This window comes from Ailuropoda melanoleuca, chromosome 17 (genome assembly GCF_002007445.2).
Source record: "Ailuropoda melanoleuca isolate Jingjing chromosome 17, ASM200744v2, whole genome shotgun sequence".
Classification (NCBI taxonomy): Eukaryota; Metazoa; Chordata; class Mammalia; order Carnivora; family Ursidae; genus Ailuropoda; species Ailuropoda melanoleuca.
The window spans coordinates 38,349,988-38,365,732 of record NC_048234.1 but is presented as its reverse complement, the minus strand read 5'-3'; the positions used below and the strand labels follow the sequence as shown (position 1 = coordinate 38,365,732).

The following is a 15,745-nucleotide window of genomic DNA, read 5'->3' as shown; positions in this document are numbered from 1 at the left end:
TGTCCACTCCAGCCCCGTTAGCCAGGCCCACCCAGTTTCCCATTTGGAGAGGACTTTAGACCACATGAACACCATAGGTGCCCCCTTCATTTATAAAGCTCTAGAAACAGCTTTCTACCAGAAGGGAGGAGACTCAAGTTCATCAAAGGTTCATTCTGTCCATGAAGCATCTCTGAATAACTGAAGATTAAATCACACCTTCATGTAATTCTTTGAAAATATGATTCTTTGCAGAAAAACAATTCATGGATCTAAGGGATCTGGAATGGAGATACTACAAGGGGCTTGCGTCGTGGAAGCACAGTACTTCAGATTCATTCATAGACATAAATTACAACAGTGAGAAGAGATTTGTGGGGAGCCATGAGATGCCTGGTGTCATTTACCCCCCTGTAGTTCGTAAGTCTTCAGTCATTTACCCTCAAGTTGATTATCCAAAAAAAAAATGCAGCTCCTTCTTAAATTAAATATGTAGTTTATTAAAATATTTTGGATGTGGATTTTGTTTTTGAGAGCATTGAACTTATATGTGAAAAGTAAAGAAGCAGATGGAACATAGGAACTGAGTCTATACAATATTCATATAAAGTCCAAAATTAAACCCTTAATATAGAGAACAAGATTCAGATTGATCTGCTCATATAAGACCAGGTTTGGACCTGTGAAGCCCATCTGGACCAGGGGTGGCAGATCTAGATCACGTGAAAAGTAAGGGCACCTATGAAGGAGAACTACCAAGCTCTTGAAAGAGCCCTTTAAAATGTAATACACATGAAGAAGTGTATTATCATAAAAAAAAAAAGTTGGCAAATTCAACAAATCAAAGAACTAATCCCTGAGGATCTAGAGATCAGTCCGAGAACTTAAAAATAATATGTTAACTGCTTAAAGACATGAGGAAGGAAGTGGCATTTACAAAATGAGAATAGGGAGATTTGAAAAAAAACCAAATTGGAAATCTTGAAAGTGAAACATATAATTACTGAAAGTAAAAGAATAATCATCATAACCCTCAATAAATTATCTCAATGGTATACCGATGTATCTTAAGAGAGAGGATTAACGACTTGAAAAAGAGCCAAGAGAGAAGTTTCCAGATCGTGGCACAGTAAGACAAAAGGAGTAAATCCTGGAAGAAGGATCGTGGAGGGTAGCATGAGAAGTTTAGAAGTGTATCCAGTGAAAGTTGCAGAAGAAAAGAGGGTGAACGGTGATATTTGAAAATGAAATGACTGATAGTTTTCGAGAAATGAAGTGAATGAAACTTGAATGGAAAAACCTCACTGAATGATTGGCAAGAAAATAAAAATAACTCTCTCCCCAGAAGCACCGTAGCAGAACTGCACCACAGTAAGCGAGAAAGGAAAACACAGCCTACGAAAGAGAGAGCGATGGATTGCACACATACAGGTGGCAGACTGACAGGGCAGCTTCCGTTAACAATACATGTCAGAAAGTGATGGTGTCACCTACTCAAAATGCTGAAGCGTGAAATTCACCACCCAGCCAGATGCTCCTCAAAGAGCAGGGTTAAAAGAAATACGTTTTAAAAAAAATGAAAAAGCCGAAATTGTTTACCACCCAGAATCTCTTACTGAACAAACCACGAGCAAAGTACGAACTCTAGCAAGAACCCAGGGGGAGTGCAAGAAATAATGGTGAGCAAATAAATGGTAATAATATATGTGAATGGTTGTGTAGATACTAAAATATATTTCTGGAATCAAGTTGCTGGTATTTTATTTAGAAAGTCCGCTTCCATCTGGGGCGCCTGGCTTAGTCGGAGGAGCGAGCAACCCTTGATTTCGGGGTTGTAAGTTCGTGCCCCACGGTGGAGGTAGTGATTATGTAAAGATGAAACCTTTCAAACAAATTTTTTAAAAGAGGGGCGCCTGCGTGGCTCAGCTGGTTAAGCATCTGCCTTGGGCTCGGGTCACGATCCCAGGGATCTGGGCTCACGCACTGCCTCAGGCTCCCTGCTCATAGGGAGTCTGCTTCCCCCTCTCTTCTCCATGCTCTCTGTCGCTATCTTTATCTCTCTCTCTCTAACAAATAAATAACAGCTTAAAATAAAATTAAATTAAAATAAGATAAAAGAAAAGAAAAAAGAAAAAATTAAAAAAGAAAATTTGCCTCCGTTTAAGTTATTATTCTGTAGTTTCCTTTTTTGGCATTATTTTTTAAAATCAGACTTTGCCCTCAGCATAGTGATATCTTCAGTGGTGAAACTGTCTAGAAATGGGCATGTGGGGGGTTTCTAGGGTGCTCATAATATTGTTTTTTCATCTGTGTGCCCAAGGGTGTTGAGCATACAAAAATTCCCCCAGCTATGCATTCACAACTATAAACTTTTCTTCATGCATGTTATAGCTTTTTTTTTTTTTTTAAGTTTTAAAAGTTGTGTGACCTTCATAAAATGAATGGGGGGGTTACACTTATGTGCGAGGCCATATTGGAAATATTTATTCTTTAAAATCTAGCTAGAATTCAGCTATAAAACCATCTAGTTGACACCTTTCTTCCCATTTTTAGTATGAAAATATTTAAACAGTCATAAAAATAAATAAAAATTGTGTACTAAACCTACACATATTCATCACCTAGATTCGATTTTCCCGATGTGGGGCACCTGGGTGGCTCAGTTGGTTAAGCATCTGCCTTTCTGCCCAAGTCATGATTCCAGGGTCCTGGGGTGGAGCCCCGCATCCAGGCTCCCTGCTCAGTGGGAAGTCTGCTTCTCCTCTCCCTCTTTTTTTTTTTCTTAAGATTTTATTCATTTATTTGACAGAGATAGAGACAGCCAGCGAGAGAGGGAACACAAGCAGGGGGAGTGGGAGAGGAAGAAGCAGGCTCATAGCAGAAGAGCCTGATGTGGGGCTCGATCCCAGAATGCTGGGACCACACTTAACAACTGAGCCACCCAGGCGCCCCCTCCTTCTCCCTCTGCCCCTCCCCGCTGCTCATACTCGCACTCTCTCTCACACGCTTTCTCGCTCTTTCTCAAATAAATAAATAAAATCTTAAAAAAACAAAAAAAGAAGATTTTCCCAACACTTAGTTCATCTGTTGTTTTTGTTATTGGGTCTAGTGTGTCTGCTGCAGTATTTTAAATATTTTATTTTGTTTTTAATTTTTTATTTATTTTTAAGGTAGATTTATTTATTTATTTATTTACTTATTTATTTGACAGAGAGATAGAGAGAGCCAGAGAGCACAAGTGGGAGGAATGGCAGAGGGCGAGGGAGAAGCAGGCTCCCTCCTGAGCAGGGAGCCCGATGTGGGGCTTAATCCCAGGCCCCTGGGATCATGACCTGAGCCGAAGGCAGACGCTTAACCAGCTGAGCCACCCAGGTGCCCCTTTAATAAACTTTTTAAAAAATTATAATATCACACAGATAAGCACAAGTTTGGTAAATTATAGCAAACTGAACATACCCAGGGAACCAGCCTAGGTCGTGAACTAGAACACGGCCTACAAGCCTCTCTCCTAATCATGACAACATCCCTCCCCTCCGGAGGTGACCAGTATGTACCCTAGATTCATTTTGTCTATTTTTGCACTCTTTTATACAAATGTAAACACACATTTGAACATGTATACAACAGATTCTCTTGTATCTGGCTTCTTTCAGCGTTATGTTTGTAAAATGCATCTGTGATATGTAATTACCAGTCATTTTCATTGCTGTTCAGTATTCAGTTGTATGACTGTAGCCTGATTTATTTATCCAGTCCGCTGTTAATGAATATTTGGGTCATTTGCAGTTTAGGGTTATTACAAATAAGGCTTTGCAATACCACCGGCCGGTAAGCAAGGTTTGGTTGCTAGAGAAGACTTACAGGACCCAAAGTCTGAATGCTTATAAGTCTCCAGTTTATTGCAGGAGAAGGATTTATTATGGCAAAGCATTAACATAAGGGTATGCATCACAGATGACAGCAAGGGTTCCAGAGGGACCAAACCCAGGCTTGAATTGTCCTCGCTCTCTAAGGACCATACTGGACACACTCCTTTTCTCTATTCAGTAATCAATGTGCGCATGGAACACTTTAGAATCAGGGAGCATGAATCGAAGGCCCAATTACTTTTTACATTTTGTTGGTCAAGTAGGCATTTTCCTGCTTCATAACCAGCAACTGATAGTCTCATGGAACCAGGTAAGAATTGTCAATATCACTCTTATCAGTAAACTACTTTGATAAGGTGGTACGAGCCACCCCCAGACTTCTTAGACCTATGGTTACAAAGCCACACTATAAATCAGTAGGTTTCATGCCTTGGCCAGAGGTGGTTGTGACGCGGGACCTTTAGCGAAAGAGCTCGGGCTAATTCTAGGCCTGCTGGAATTAACCCGGACAGCACTGTTGCTTTGAAGTCATGTCCTGTCTTTTGATACACGTGCACACACTTCTCTTGGGTGGAATTGCTAGATTACAGAGTCTGAAGATATTCAACTTTAGCCGATAAGGCCAAACATTTTTCCAGAATTGGTGGGACCAATTTACAGTTCTACCAGCGGAGTATATGGAGCTCACTGCTTTCTAAGACTGTACTGTTGTCCCTTTAAGTTTTAGTCATTCTGGTAGGTGTACTGATATTTCATTGTATTTTTATTACAATATCCCTGCTTGCTTGTGAGGTGAACCCCTTTTCATGTGCTTACTGGTCAGTTTTTTGCTATCATGTTGCCCTTTTTTTCCTAACTGATTTGGCAGAAATCTTCATTCTGTATGAATTCTTTTGTATATGTATTTCAGATACCTTCTCCAGTTCCCTACATTGCCTTTTAATTTTCTTAGTAGTGTCTTTTTTTTAAAGATTTTATTTATTTATTTGACAGAGATAGAGACAGCCAGCGAGAGAGGGAACACAAGCAGGGGGAGTGGGAGAGGAAGAAGCAGGCTCATAGCGGAGGAGCCTGATGTGGGGCTCGATCCCACAACGCCGGGATCACGCCCTGAGCCGAAGGCAGACGCTTAACCGCTGTGCCACCCAGGCGCCCCAGTAGTGTCTTTTGACAAACATATTCCTAATTCTAATGGAGTCTAGTTTATCAGTCTCTTCCTCTGTGGCTAAAGCTTTGAGGATTCTGTTTAAGAATTCTTTAGTTATCCCAAGATTGTGATCTTGTGATCTCTCTACTTATGCTGTCAAATCTTTATTGTTTTATATTCCATATTTAGATCTACAATCCACCTGGATTGATTTTCGTACATGGTAAGGAAAGAGGGCAAGATTCATTATTTCCCCATTTGGGTATCCAAAAAATTTGTGGGATGCAGCTCAAAGATGTGCTTACAAGGAAAATTATAAACCTAAATGCATATGTTAGAAAAGAAGAAAAGCCAAAAGTCAATTATTTAATGTTTATCTTAAGAATTTAGAAAAAGAGGGGCGCCTCGGTGGCACAGCGGTTAAGCGTCTGCCTTCAGCTCAGGGCGTGATCCCAGCGTTATGGGATCGAGCCCCACATCAGGCTCTTCCGCTATGAGCCTGCTTCTTCCTCTCCCACTCCCCTGCTTGTTGTTCCCTCTCTCGCTGGCTGTCTCTATCTCTGTCGAATAAATAAATAAAATCTTAAAAAAAAAAAAAGAATTTAGAAAAAGAAAATAGGTTCCAATTTCCAATGTGATATCATCTTTGAATTCTTTGATTGTTTTAAAGTGTGTTGTGTTTAAATAACTCAAAGTATATTTCTTAGTTGCTAAATATATGGATATTTTCCATTATCCTTTTGTTATTGATTTCTAGCCTAATTCCACTGTGGTCAGAGAACATATTTTGTGTGACTTCTGTGCTATGAAATGTGCTTTAGGGGCCAGCATACAGTTAATATTCGTAAATTTTTTGTGTGTACTTGAAAAGAATTTATATCCCTCAATAACTGGGCATAGATTTTTATTTGTATCAATTATGTCAAATTTGTTATTCATGTCATTCCAACGTTCAGTAGATCAACTGATTTTTCTCAGTTACTGAAAGTGTGTACTAACGTCTGCCACTGTGATTCAAAGGGGCTTTGCTTTTATTTTCAGTTCTATTAATTTTTCCTTCATCTATAAGACTGTTATTCAAGGCATGCAATTTAGAAATATATCTTCTGGATGAATAATACTTTTATGATTAAGAGGGAAGCATCCTCTTTCCCTCTTAATGATCCTTCTTATATATTTTTTAAAAGATTTCATTTATTTGAGAGAGAGCAAGAGAGAGAGAGAGCGAACACAAGCAGGGGGGAGGAGCAGAGGAGAGGGAGAAGCAGACTCCCCACTGAGCAGGGAGCCCGACTCAAGACTGGATCCCAAGACTCTGGGATCATGACCTGAACGGAAGACAGATGCTTAACCTACTGAGCCACCCAGGTGCCCTGATATACCAACTTTCTATTAATGTCTAGATGATATATCTTTTCCCATCTTCTTCTATTTAACCTTTTTGTATTCTCATACCTATGTCTCTTATAAGCAGTGTACCACTGGAATTTTTTATCCTGGCTGACAATCTTTGGCTTTCCATTGAAGTATTTATTCCATTCACATTTAATTTAATCATTTAGTGTATCAATATCTAACATCTTACTATTTGCTCTCTGTTTTTCTTACCTGGACTGTATTACTCTTTCTTGACTTTCTTGTCTACTTTTGGGTTGATTGAATACTTTTATTATTCCCCCCCTCATTTGCTTTTTAATTATACATTATCTTCCTACACTTGTAGCGGATACCCTAGATATTACAGCAAACATCCTCACTTCTTAAAAACCAATGTGTGTTAGTTGTTTCACCGCATTTCAATCATGCTTATCCCCATTCCAGTGTATATACTATTGTTTTCATGTATTTTAATTCTGTATAGAGAGACCCACCCCCTAACATTTTTATTACTCAGAGAATGAGTACAAATGGAGGCCCATACACAGTATATCTAAATAGTTTAAAGTATAAATCAAGCTACCAAATTATTAAATAAAATATATGCTACTTTCTACATTTACCAATAATCCTTCATGACAATTTGGAAGGCCAAATTCAAATTTGTAATTCTAAAGTCACATTTAGAGCTCTTCCATGCTGTAATATTATGACCTGGGAGAGCTAGCCACCGGTTCTTGCTCCAGCCATCCTTCCGCTCATCCCACCCAATTTTTTAAGATAGGCAAAAGATTTGAGCAGACTCTTTGCCAAAGATAAAAAAAAGAAAATACATCAGATCTTATGAGAATTTGCTAAAATTTGGTTACTACTGCAGGCCTTATGGTCAGACAACCTGGATTGAAATCCTGGCTATTTGACCCAAGGCAAGCCACTTAAGTTCTCTGTATCTCAGTATCTTCATCTGTGCAATAATTAAAGGCTGTTCTGAGGCTTGAATGATTAAATATATAACAAATGCTTAGAATCTGACTCATGGTAAACATATAAGAAATGTGAGCTTTGCCTTAGTGTGTACCTTTGCTCCATTACTATTACTAGTATTAACAATAGTTCTAGTAGTAGTTGTTGTATTGAGAAATTTCCTCTTCGTTTTGGCTTCTATAATATTTGAGACCAAATTTCAGGATGACCTATAGCCATTGGGCAGGATTAGTTTTCCTTTTTGGGGGGTTACCGTTATTGCTGGATTTATTTTCACCAATATTTTTCCTATTCCCTAAACTATTGGTTTCTTTCCTAGTCCGTGTCATATGAGTTAGGATTGTGTTTGGTTACAAGTAAGAGCATGCCCCGATGCCAGCACCTAAAAGACACAAAGTCGTGTTCATTGCCTCCAACAAGATGTGCAGAGGTCTGCAGAACTGGGCAGTGCTGTAGGTCCACGACATCATCATCAGTCTTTCAGACTCCCGCCTTTCTCTTATCTCAATTCTTACTTGTGGTTTTCAATCAAATGGTTTCAAGATGGCTGCTACACCCATGGGCATTGCATTAATGTTTCAAGCAGGAAGAATGGGGAAGAATGAAAAGCCGTCTTTGACAAGCTTCCGTTTTTATTCTGGAAGGGAAGCTCTTCCCATCAGAATTCTAGATACACACTATTAACAGACTCATGTAATGTGACCATCCCTAGATGCAAGGGACTCTGGGGAATTAAGGGATTTTCATTGGATACAAAGCAACCCCAAACAAAACTGTAGTTAGGGAAGAAACAGGGATGGATGGTAACAGGGTAGGAACCTGGCAGTGTCAACAATGAGGGGTATAAGTGAACGTCCATAAAACCCTCATCTTCTGACGCCTTCATACTCAGTGACCTCATGTTATGCTTAGTGCCCCTCAGACCCTGTCCTCCAGCCACACTCCCTTCTTTTGGTTCTTTCAACTACAAAGTTTGTTCCTGCTCTGGGACATTGGGCATTGAGCTCTCTCCTGCCTGGAGTGTGTCCCCTTGGATCTCACATGACTGCTTTCTCCTTATCTGTCACATCCCAGATTCTAACGCTTTGCCTCAGAGAGCATTCCCTGGCCAGCTAGTCTAAACAGGCCACCCCATCCGTCTCTCACACACGACCTTATTTTAATTCTTTGCTTAGTATTTATATGATTGTATAATCCTACAACTATATCATTCTGAAAATTATATATGTTTTTTTTACTACATCATTATTAAAATTGTATATGATTTTTTTTCCTTGTCCATTAATAGTGGTCCACCTTTCCCACTAGGAATCCTGTCCTTCTGCTTGTTGTTGTATTTCCAGTGCCTAAAACATTTCTTAACATTTAATAAACACTCGTAGTTATTTGAGGAGTGCATGAATAAATGAATAAAATAATTCCTGATATCTACTGAATGAATGAGAAACATCCCTATGGAACTCTCCCTCTTCCCTTCACGACGCAACACATGTTCTCTCCCCATAATCACTTCCCCAGAAATTTGTCAGAGAAGATAACATTTCTGCAGCTTTTGAAGTGCCCCCAGACAGTTCCAAATGTGGCTACTAACCTCATAGTGGCAGATACCATGACATGTGCCAAATTATTTTCCAAAGTAAAAATTTTATTTTATTTATTTATTTTTATTTATTTATTTATTTTTGGGATTTGGCCAAGTCAATGTAATTTAGTATTTATTTTTTTTCTTTCTTTTTTTTAATTATAATTTTTTTTTCCAAAGTAAAAGTTTTAGAATTGATCCCTGAATAATCTGTAGGTTGCACTATTGAAAATGAAGCCCATGAACGCAATCCTATTCAGGCAGGGAATAGATGAGTTTTCTTGGCTCTGGATCTTAAAGATAAAATCATCTCTCTCCCCAGGCTCTCAGTTATATTTTCATTGCTGCCACTTGAACTTCTCCCACTTGTAATAAATTGCCTCCAAATTTAATGCATCATGAAATTGAGAGCCCGTTGTGCCAATTTGGTTTCTAATTTCCCTGTAATTTGTATCTGTTTCTAGAATGGTAATAAAATCAACCTAAATCATATTTTAAAAAATAAAATTAGGGCCCACAGAAAAACACATGATGTTTCGTTAAAAGAGTAGGTAACGTAATCAGGATTCTGAAATCATCAAAATATAATCATCTGCAAAATTACTGTGGGAAAATTAATGCTTGAATGATACAATCATATGATGAAAATAAGCACAATAATTCTGAATTAATGCAGCTCTCTATTAAGAAATGATCATTAAGGGGGAAATGGGCCAATTAAAAATGAACTGCTGGGGTCTCTTACCAGGTCCAGAAACAAAACCAATAATCGAATTACTGTCAGGTCTGAAAATAGAAATAGACATTGTGATCTTGAGAAAGGGAATTATTTTTCAAGTCATTAGAGGCGTAGGGTGATAATAAACCAGATCTTTTGGTGACACTAATCAAAGCATTTGGGATACACATGAATAGAAGGAAGAAAGGAAAACAACCAAAAACTATCACGCTGAACTAAGCCTTGGGCTTTTGAAACCCCGAACCACCCTGTCCTTTGGGGTTTAGATTAAGGATATAATGTTTATTAGATTCCCCCTTCCCAACCCAAATAATACCTAGGCACTTACCTACTGATTGATTGGTTTATAGATTTTTTTTTTAAAGATTTTATTTATTTATTTTTCATAGACAGAGACAGCCAGTGAGAGAGGGAACACAGCAGGGGGAGTGGGAGAGGAAGAAGCAGGCTCATAGCGGAGGAGCCTGATGTGGGGCTCGATCCCAGAACACCGGGATCATGCCCTGAGCCGAAGGCAGATGCTTAACCGCTGTGCCACCCAGGCGCCCCTATAGATTTTATTTTTAAGTAATCTCTCCACCCAGCATGGGGCTTGAACTCACAACCTAAGGTCCAAGAGTTGCAGGCTCCACCAACTGAGCCAGTCAGGTGCCCCCTACCTAGGCACTTATTTAGTCCCAGCTGACAACATGCCTTTTTTTTTTTTTTTTTTTAAGCAGGCTCCATGCCCAGCATGGAGCCCAACACAGGGCTTGAACTTAGGATCCTGAAATCATGACCCAAGCAGAAATCAAGAGTCGGACGCTTAACGGACTGAGCCACCGAGGTACCCCAGTGTGCCCTTTTTTGATGTACTTTTGTGGTCTCTGAGCTGTAGAGAGGATGATGATTATTTGTTCGAAGTTTTACCATTTATAAAGCATAATCTCAATTTCTTATCTCACTTAAGGTACGGTTTTGAGACAGCTTTGTTGTTTATTCAAACAAATACACCAAGAGATGAACGCGGTATTTTATTCACTTCTATTTTCCACTCACTGTAACTAAGAGAGCAACACCATCACCACCAAATGACTCTCCCCAGAGGGAAAAAAAAAAAAAGAATGAAAAGTAAAAGAAAAAAGTCTACACTAGGTTCAATTTTTGACTTCAATGAGCGGAGAAGCATCTGATGATTTCACATTACAAAGAAAGGAAGAAGTTTAAGTCTACAATACCAAATATTCCATGAAAGGAAAAAAGTCTATTTTCATTAAAAAAAAAAATAAAAATTCTATGGTCTGAAGCCCTGGAAGTGAAAGTGTAACTTAACACAGCTTTCTGGAGGACAACTCAGTTTAAGTGTGGAATCCTCTATGCATGTGCTCTGAAGATCCCTCTCCGACAGTAAGAAATGGACACGTAAGTGCAGGAAATTGGTGAAATACACACATTACATGGAGAAATACACAGCTATAGAAAAGAATGTGTTGGGGCACCTGGGTGGCTCAGTCGATTAAGCCTTCAGCTCAGGTCATGATCCTGGGGTCCTGGGATCGAGTCCCACAATGGGCTCCCTGCTCGGAGGGGAGCCTGCTTCTCCTTCTGCCTCTGCTGCTCCCCTTGCTTGTACTCTCTCTCTTGCTCTCTCTCTCTCACAGATAAATTAATGAACTCTTAAAAAAAAAAAGAATATGAAAGATCTCCATGTACTGATACGTTATGATTTCTCAGAGACACTGTGAATTGAAAAAAGCAAAGTGCAAAAGAGCACATGTGGTAAGCTACCTTCTAAGGAGGAAAAAAGAAAACATAACACGGATGTGCTTATCTTGAAAAAGGAAACATAGGGGATTAACCAGGAAACTATGAAGTGGATTGATTGTCTTCACATGGTGAGGAGGTAAGGATTCGAGGGATAGGGAAGAGAATGACCTTACTGTAGAAAAAGGCATCTAGTTCTTTTTTTTTTTTTTTAAGATTTTATTTCTTTATTTGACAGCCAGCGAGAGAGGAAACACAAGCACGGGGAGTGGGAGAGGAAGAAGCAGGCTCCCAGAGGAGGAGCCTGATGCGGGGCTCGATCCCAGAACGCCAGGATCACACCCTGAGCCGAAGGCAGATGCTTAACGACTGAGCCACCCAGGCGCCCCAAAAGGCATCTAGTTCTGACTTTTGGAAACATTATGTGAGTAATCATGTGAGCACAAAGAACAGAAGGCTCTGAGTCATCGTCTTACCCCCAGCTGAGCACAGCATCTGACTGTAATGTTTGATGGATGAATAGAATTTGAACTTAGACCTCCTGACATCCAACTTGCTGTCCTGACTCTTCAGAACTGGAAAGGACCTTACAGAGGATGGTCCAACCCTCCTCTCGTAACAGATGAGAAACCAAAACCCAGCAGGGTGAACAAAGTCAAGTGTCAAAACTGCCACTTCCGCAACCGAGGTCCAGCACATTATTTTTTTCCTGAAAGCACGTTGCCTCTAACTTGAGTTGAACAAAATGTGCTTCATGTACCTTGATACATTTTTACTGATTACATTTTTCAATCTCTTATTGAACAATAACTGATTGAACATTATTGTTCTTTCCTTCTTTTTTACTTTCCCTCCTTTCTTTTTCACTTTCATCCTCATATTCACTTTGACCTTGAAAGGATTTTCGACTGAACACTCCTATAAGAGAGGCATTCTAATGGATGCCAGGATGCCATCCAGGGCACCTGATCAGGGCACCTGGGTGGCTCAGTCGGTTGGGCATCTGACTCTTGATCTCAGCTCAGGTCTTGAGCTCAGGGTCATGAGTTTAAGCCCTGCATCGGGCTCCATGCTGGGTGTGGTGCCTACTTAAAAAAAAAAAAACTGCGCATGGGACGGGTTCCCTGCCCTCAGTGGGGGACGGCTGGACACAAACAGGTACGGCCAAGTGTAAATGTCATCACTGAAGTCCTCTTGACTTGGATGGGTCATGAAAAGCTTTCCAGAGGCAGAGATGGTTAAGTGTCATCACAAAAAAGTAAATGGGAGCTTTCCAAGTTATTTGGGGCCCCAGGAAGGAGGGTGTCCCCAGAAGAGGCACAGCACATATGACAGAACAGAGGCAGTCACTTCAGTCCTTGCATTGATGTTTGCTATGCTCTTTAGACTTAGAATATATATCTCTTTCTAACGTAATCAGTTCATCAGTTTTAATACCACATCTCACATTCTGCTTATGGTTTTTATTGATGCCTGTTCCAAACAGAGTCATCAATTTGGCTCCTCCTAGGTTGAATCCCCTGCATTCCACAAACTGGCTACAAGGTTTTAAATACTCAGCGCATGGCCCTGGTAACCCGCGCTGCCTCTCACTCCACAAAGCTGCATCGATTAGCACACGCTGGGCCCCAGGCTCGGTGCTGCTGCAGAATCACAGATGAGAACGCAGGGGATGCGAGGGGGCTGGCCTGGGGAAGACGGAGATCTCCTCACTCACCCACTAGGAAAAGCCCCAAAGTAGACTAACTTCAGCTGTTGCTGTCTTGGTGTAACTAATGCCAAATCCTTGAGGGCAGGAACCAGGTCTGATAGTGCCTGGAAGTCACTCTTGACTCTCCTCCTCACACCTTCCCCATATATACCACCTGTCCTGTCCATTTTTACCCCATATGTGTTTTTCAAATCCATCCATTTCTCTCCATCTTTATCAGCACCGCCATATTGTGAGCGACCATTATCTCTCCTGTGGATTACCGAACTGGTCTCCTTGCATCATTGCTAATCCCTCCGTAATCCTCTCTAATCTATCGTCCACACGTCGGCCAGAGTAATGTTCGCAAAATGCAAGCTGAATCATGTTCAACTCTCACATTTGCTTGAAATCGCTCAGTGTCTTCCAGCTGTTCTTGGTGCCGAGACGTGGTCTCTCTCTTCCCATCCCCAGCGGGAGCAGAGCCGATGAGTCAAGCCTTTAGGACTCTGTGTCTCTGTTCTCAGAAAGGTGGGAAAGGACAACCCATGTCATTCGATGCCTCAAATGCTTAGTCTGCCCCAAATTAATTCCACACATATCATTCATTTGCTTAGCATCTACAGATCTTTCCATATTGGCAAATAGAGAGCTATTTCTTTTTTCTTAATGACCACATGGTATTTCATTGGGTTGATGCTTCATAATTTATTTAACCAGTCCCAGTCCCACTAACAATGTGTCCAAGGCTACAGGTAAACACTCTCGTACATGTATCTCCAGTTACTGTTCTCTTTCAGAATTATTTTTAGCTCTTCCTAAATACTCTTCCTCTTCTTAGATCTTCCATATAAACTGTCAAATCAGTTTTTGAAGCTCCCTAAAAAATTTTCTTGGAATTTTGCTCAGAACTGCAAAAGAAATATATGGGTTGTATGTAAAGAATGAACAATGAAGATACAGAATATGATTCTTCACAGTCTGGCAAACGTGATTCTATGTGAGTAATAATTTTGCACAAGAAGCCTAGTAAGAAATACCAAATTAGGAGCATAATTCAAAAAAGATAAGAAAAGGGGCGCCTGGCTGGCTCAGTCGGTTGAGCATCAGACTCTTGGTTTCAGCTCGGGTCGTGATCTCAGGGTAGTGAGACGAAGCCCCACTCTGGGCTCCTCACTCATTGCAGAGTCAGCTTGAGATTCTCTCTCTCTCTCTCCCTCTCCCTTTGCCCCTCCCCCTTTGCTCACTTGCTCTCTTTCTAGACATAAATAAATAAAATCTTTAAGAAAAAAAGAAAAGAAAATGTAGTTTTATTGAATTGGGAGCCCATTCAATTAGTTAGTTATTAGAAAGCTATCTACCGAGCAGCTCCTATGGGACGGGCACTGGCCCATAAGCAGGGATGTAGACAATGTCTCTCTATTCTGGTTTGTGGACACAGCAATAAACATATAAACATGCACATAGATCCATATGCAAAGATTCCAGATGGTGAGGGGCACTCATTAAGGGCATGAAGAGCAAGAGATGGGAACTAGGCACTGCTTTTGGCTCAAACTGAGCCCTGAATGACGAGGATCCAGTTCGGCAAAGACTCAAGGGGAGAGCATTTCAGGCACAGCAAACAGCCTGTGCGGAAAGCCCAGGGTGGGCATGCGGTGGGCAGACCAGCGGAGCCAAGAGACTGTGTGCAGTTGCCAACGTGAAGCACGGTGCAATGGACACAGGCAGGCCAAGTGAAGTCAGAAAGCAGAGAAAGACAAATACCGCACCATCTCACTTATATGTAGAATTGAGACACGAACAAAAAACAACAAAAACCAAGCTCGGATACAAAGAACAGCTTGGTGGTTGCCAGAGGTGGGGGTAGGGAGTAGGGGAAATGGGTGCAGGGAGTCAAAAGGTACAAACTTCCAGGTATACAATAAGTAAGTTCGGGGATGGAATGTACAGCACGGTGACTATGGTTAATAATGCTGTATTCCAGGGGTCCCTGGTTGGCTCAGTTGATAGAGTATGTAATTCTTGATCTCAGGGTCATGAGATCAAGCCCCACGGAACCTACTTAGAATGAAGCATGAGAGACTATGGACTCTGAGAAACAAACTGAGGGCTTCAGAGGGGAGGGGGTGGGGGAATGGGATAGACTGGTGATGGGTAGTAAGGAGGGCACGTATTGCATGGTGCACTGGGTGTTAGACGCAACTAATGAATCATCGAACTTTACATCAGAAACCAGGGATGTACTGTATGGTGACTAACATAACAAATATTATAATAAAAAAATAAAAAATAAATTTAAAAAAATCATAAACATTTGTTATTATAAGCCCTAGAGTTTGGGGGTGGGTTGTTATGCAACATTATTGCCTCTGTGAACACTTCTAGGCCTCGCCCCATCCACACACATAAACACTCCCTCCTCTGAGCCACTCTCTCACCTCCCACACACAGTCAAGGACACACACTTAGCCGCTAGATGGGGCAACGGCACGTGTATCCGTCTGCTTCGCTAGCCAATCACTTCATACGAGCACAGTGAAAACTGTGGCTTAATAAACATTTTTTTTTTCTTTTCTGAGATTTTTATTCTTTTATTTTGGAGAGAGACAGAGAGAGAGCACCCATGTGAGTG

The 15,745-nt window shown here is 40.7% G+C and overlaps 1 protein-coding gene across 9 annotated transcripts in view; it reads left to right on the top strand.

Annotated features, from left to right (window-relative positions):
• The window catches only part of C17H9orf153 (chromosome 17 C9orf153 homolog), a 34,610-nt gene extending 32,666 nt beyond the window's left edge, over positions 1-1,944 (top strand). For all 9 annotated transcript variants that reach the window (XM_019794994.2, XM_034646799.1, XM_034646807.1 and 6 more), the window contains one exon: positions 235-1,944. In XM_019794994.2, coding sequence (XP_019650553.1) covers positions 235-467 — 233 coding nt within the window. In that variant the 3' untranslated portion in view covers positions 468-1,944. The remainder of the gene's footprint in view (positions 1-234) is intronic.
• The last annotated feature ends 13,801 nt before the right edge of the window (positions 1,945-15,745 follow it).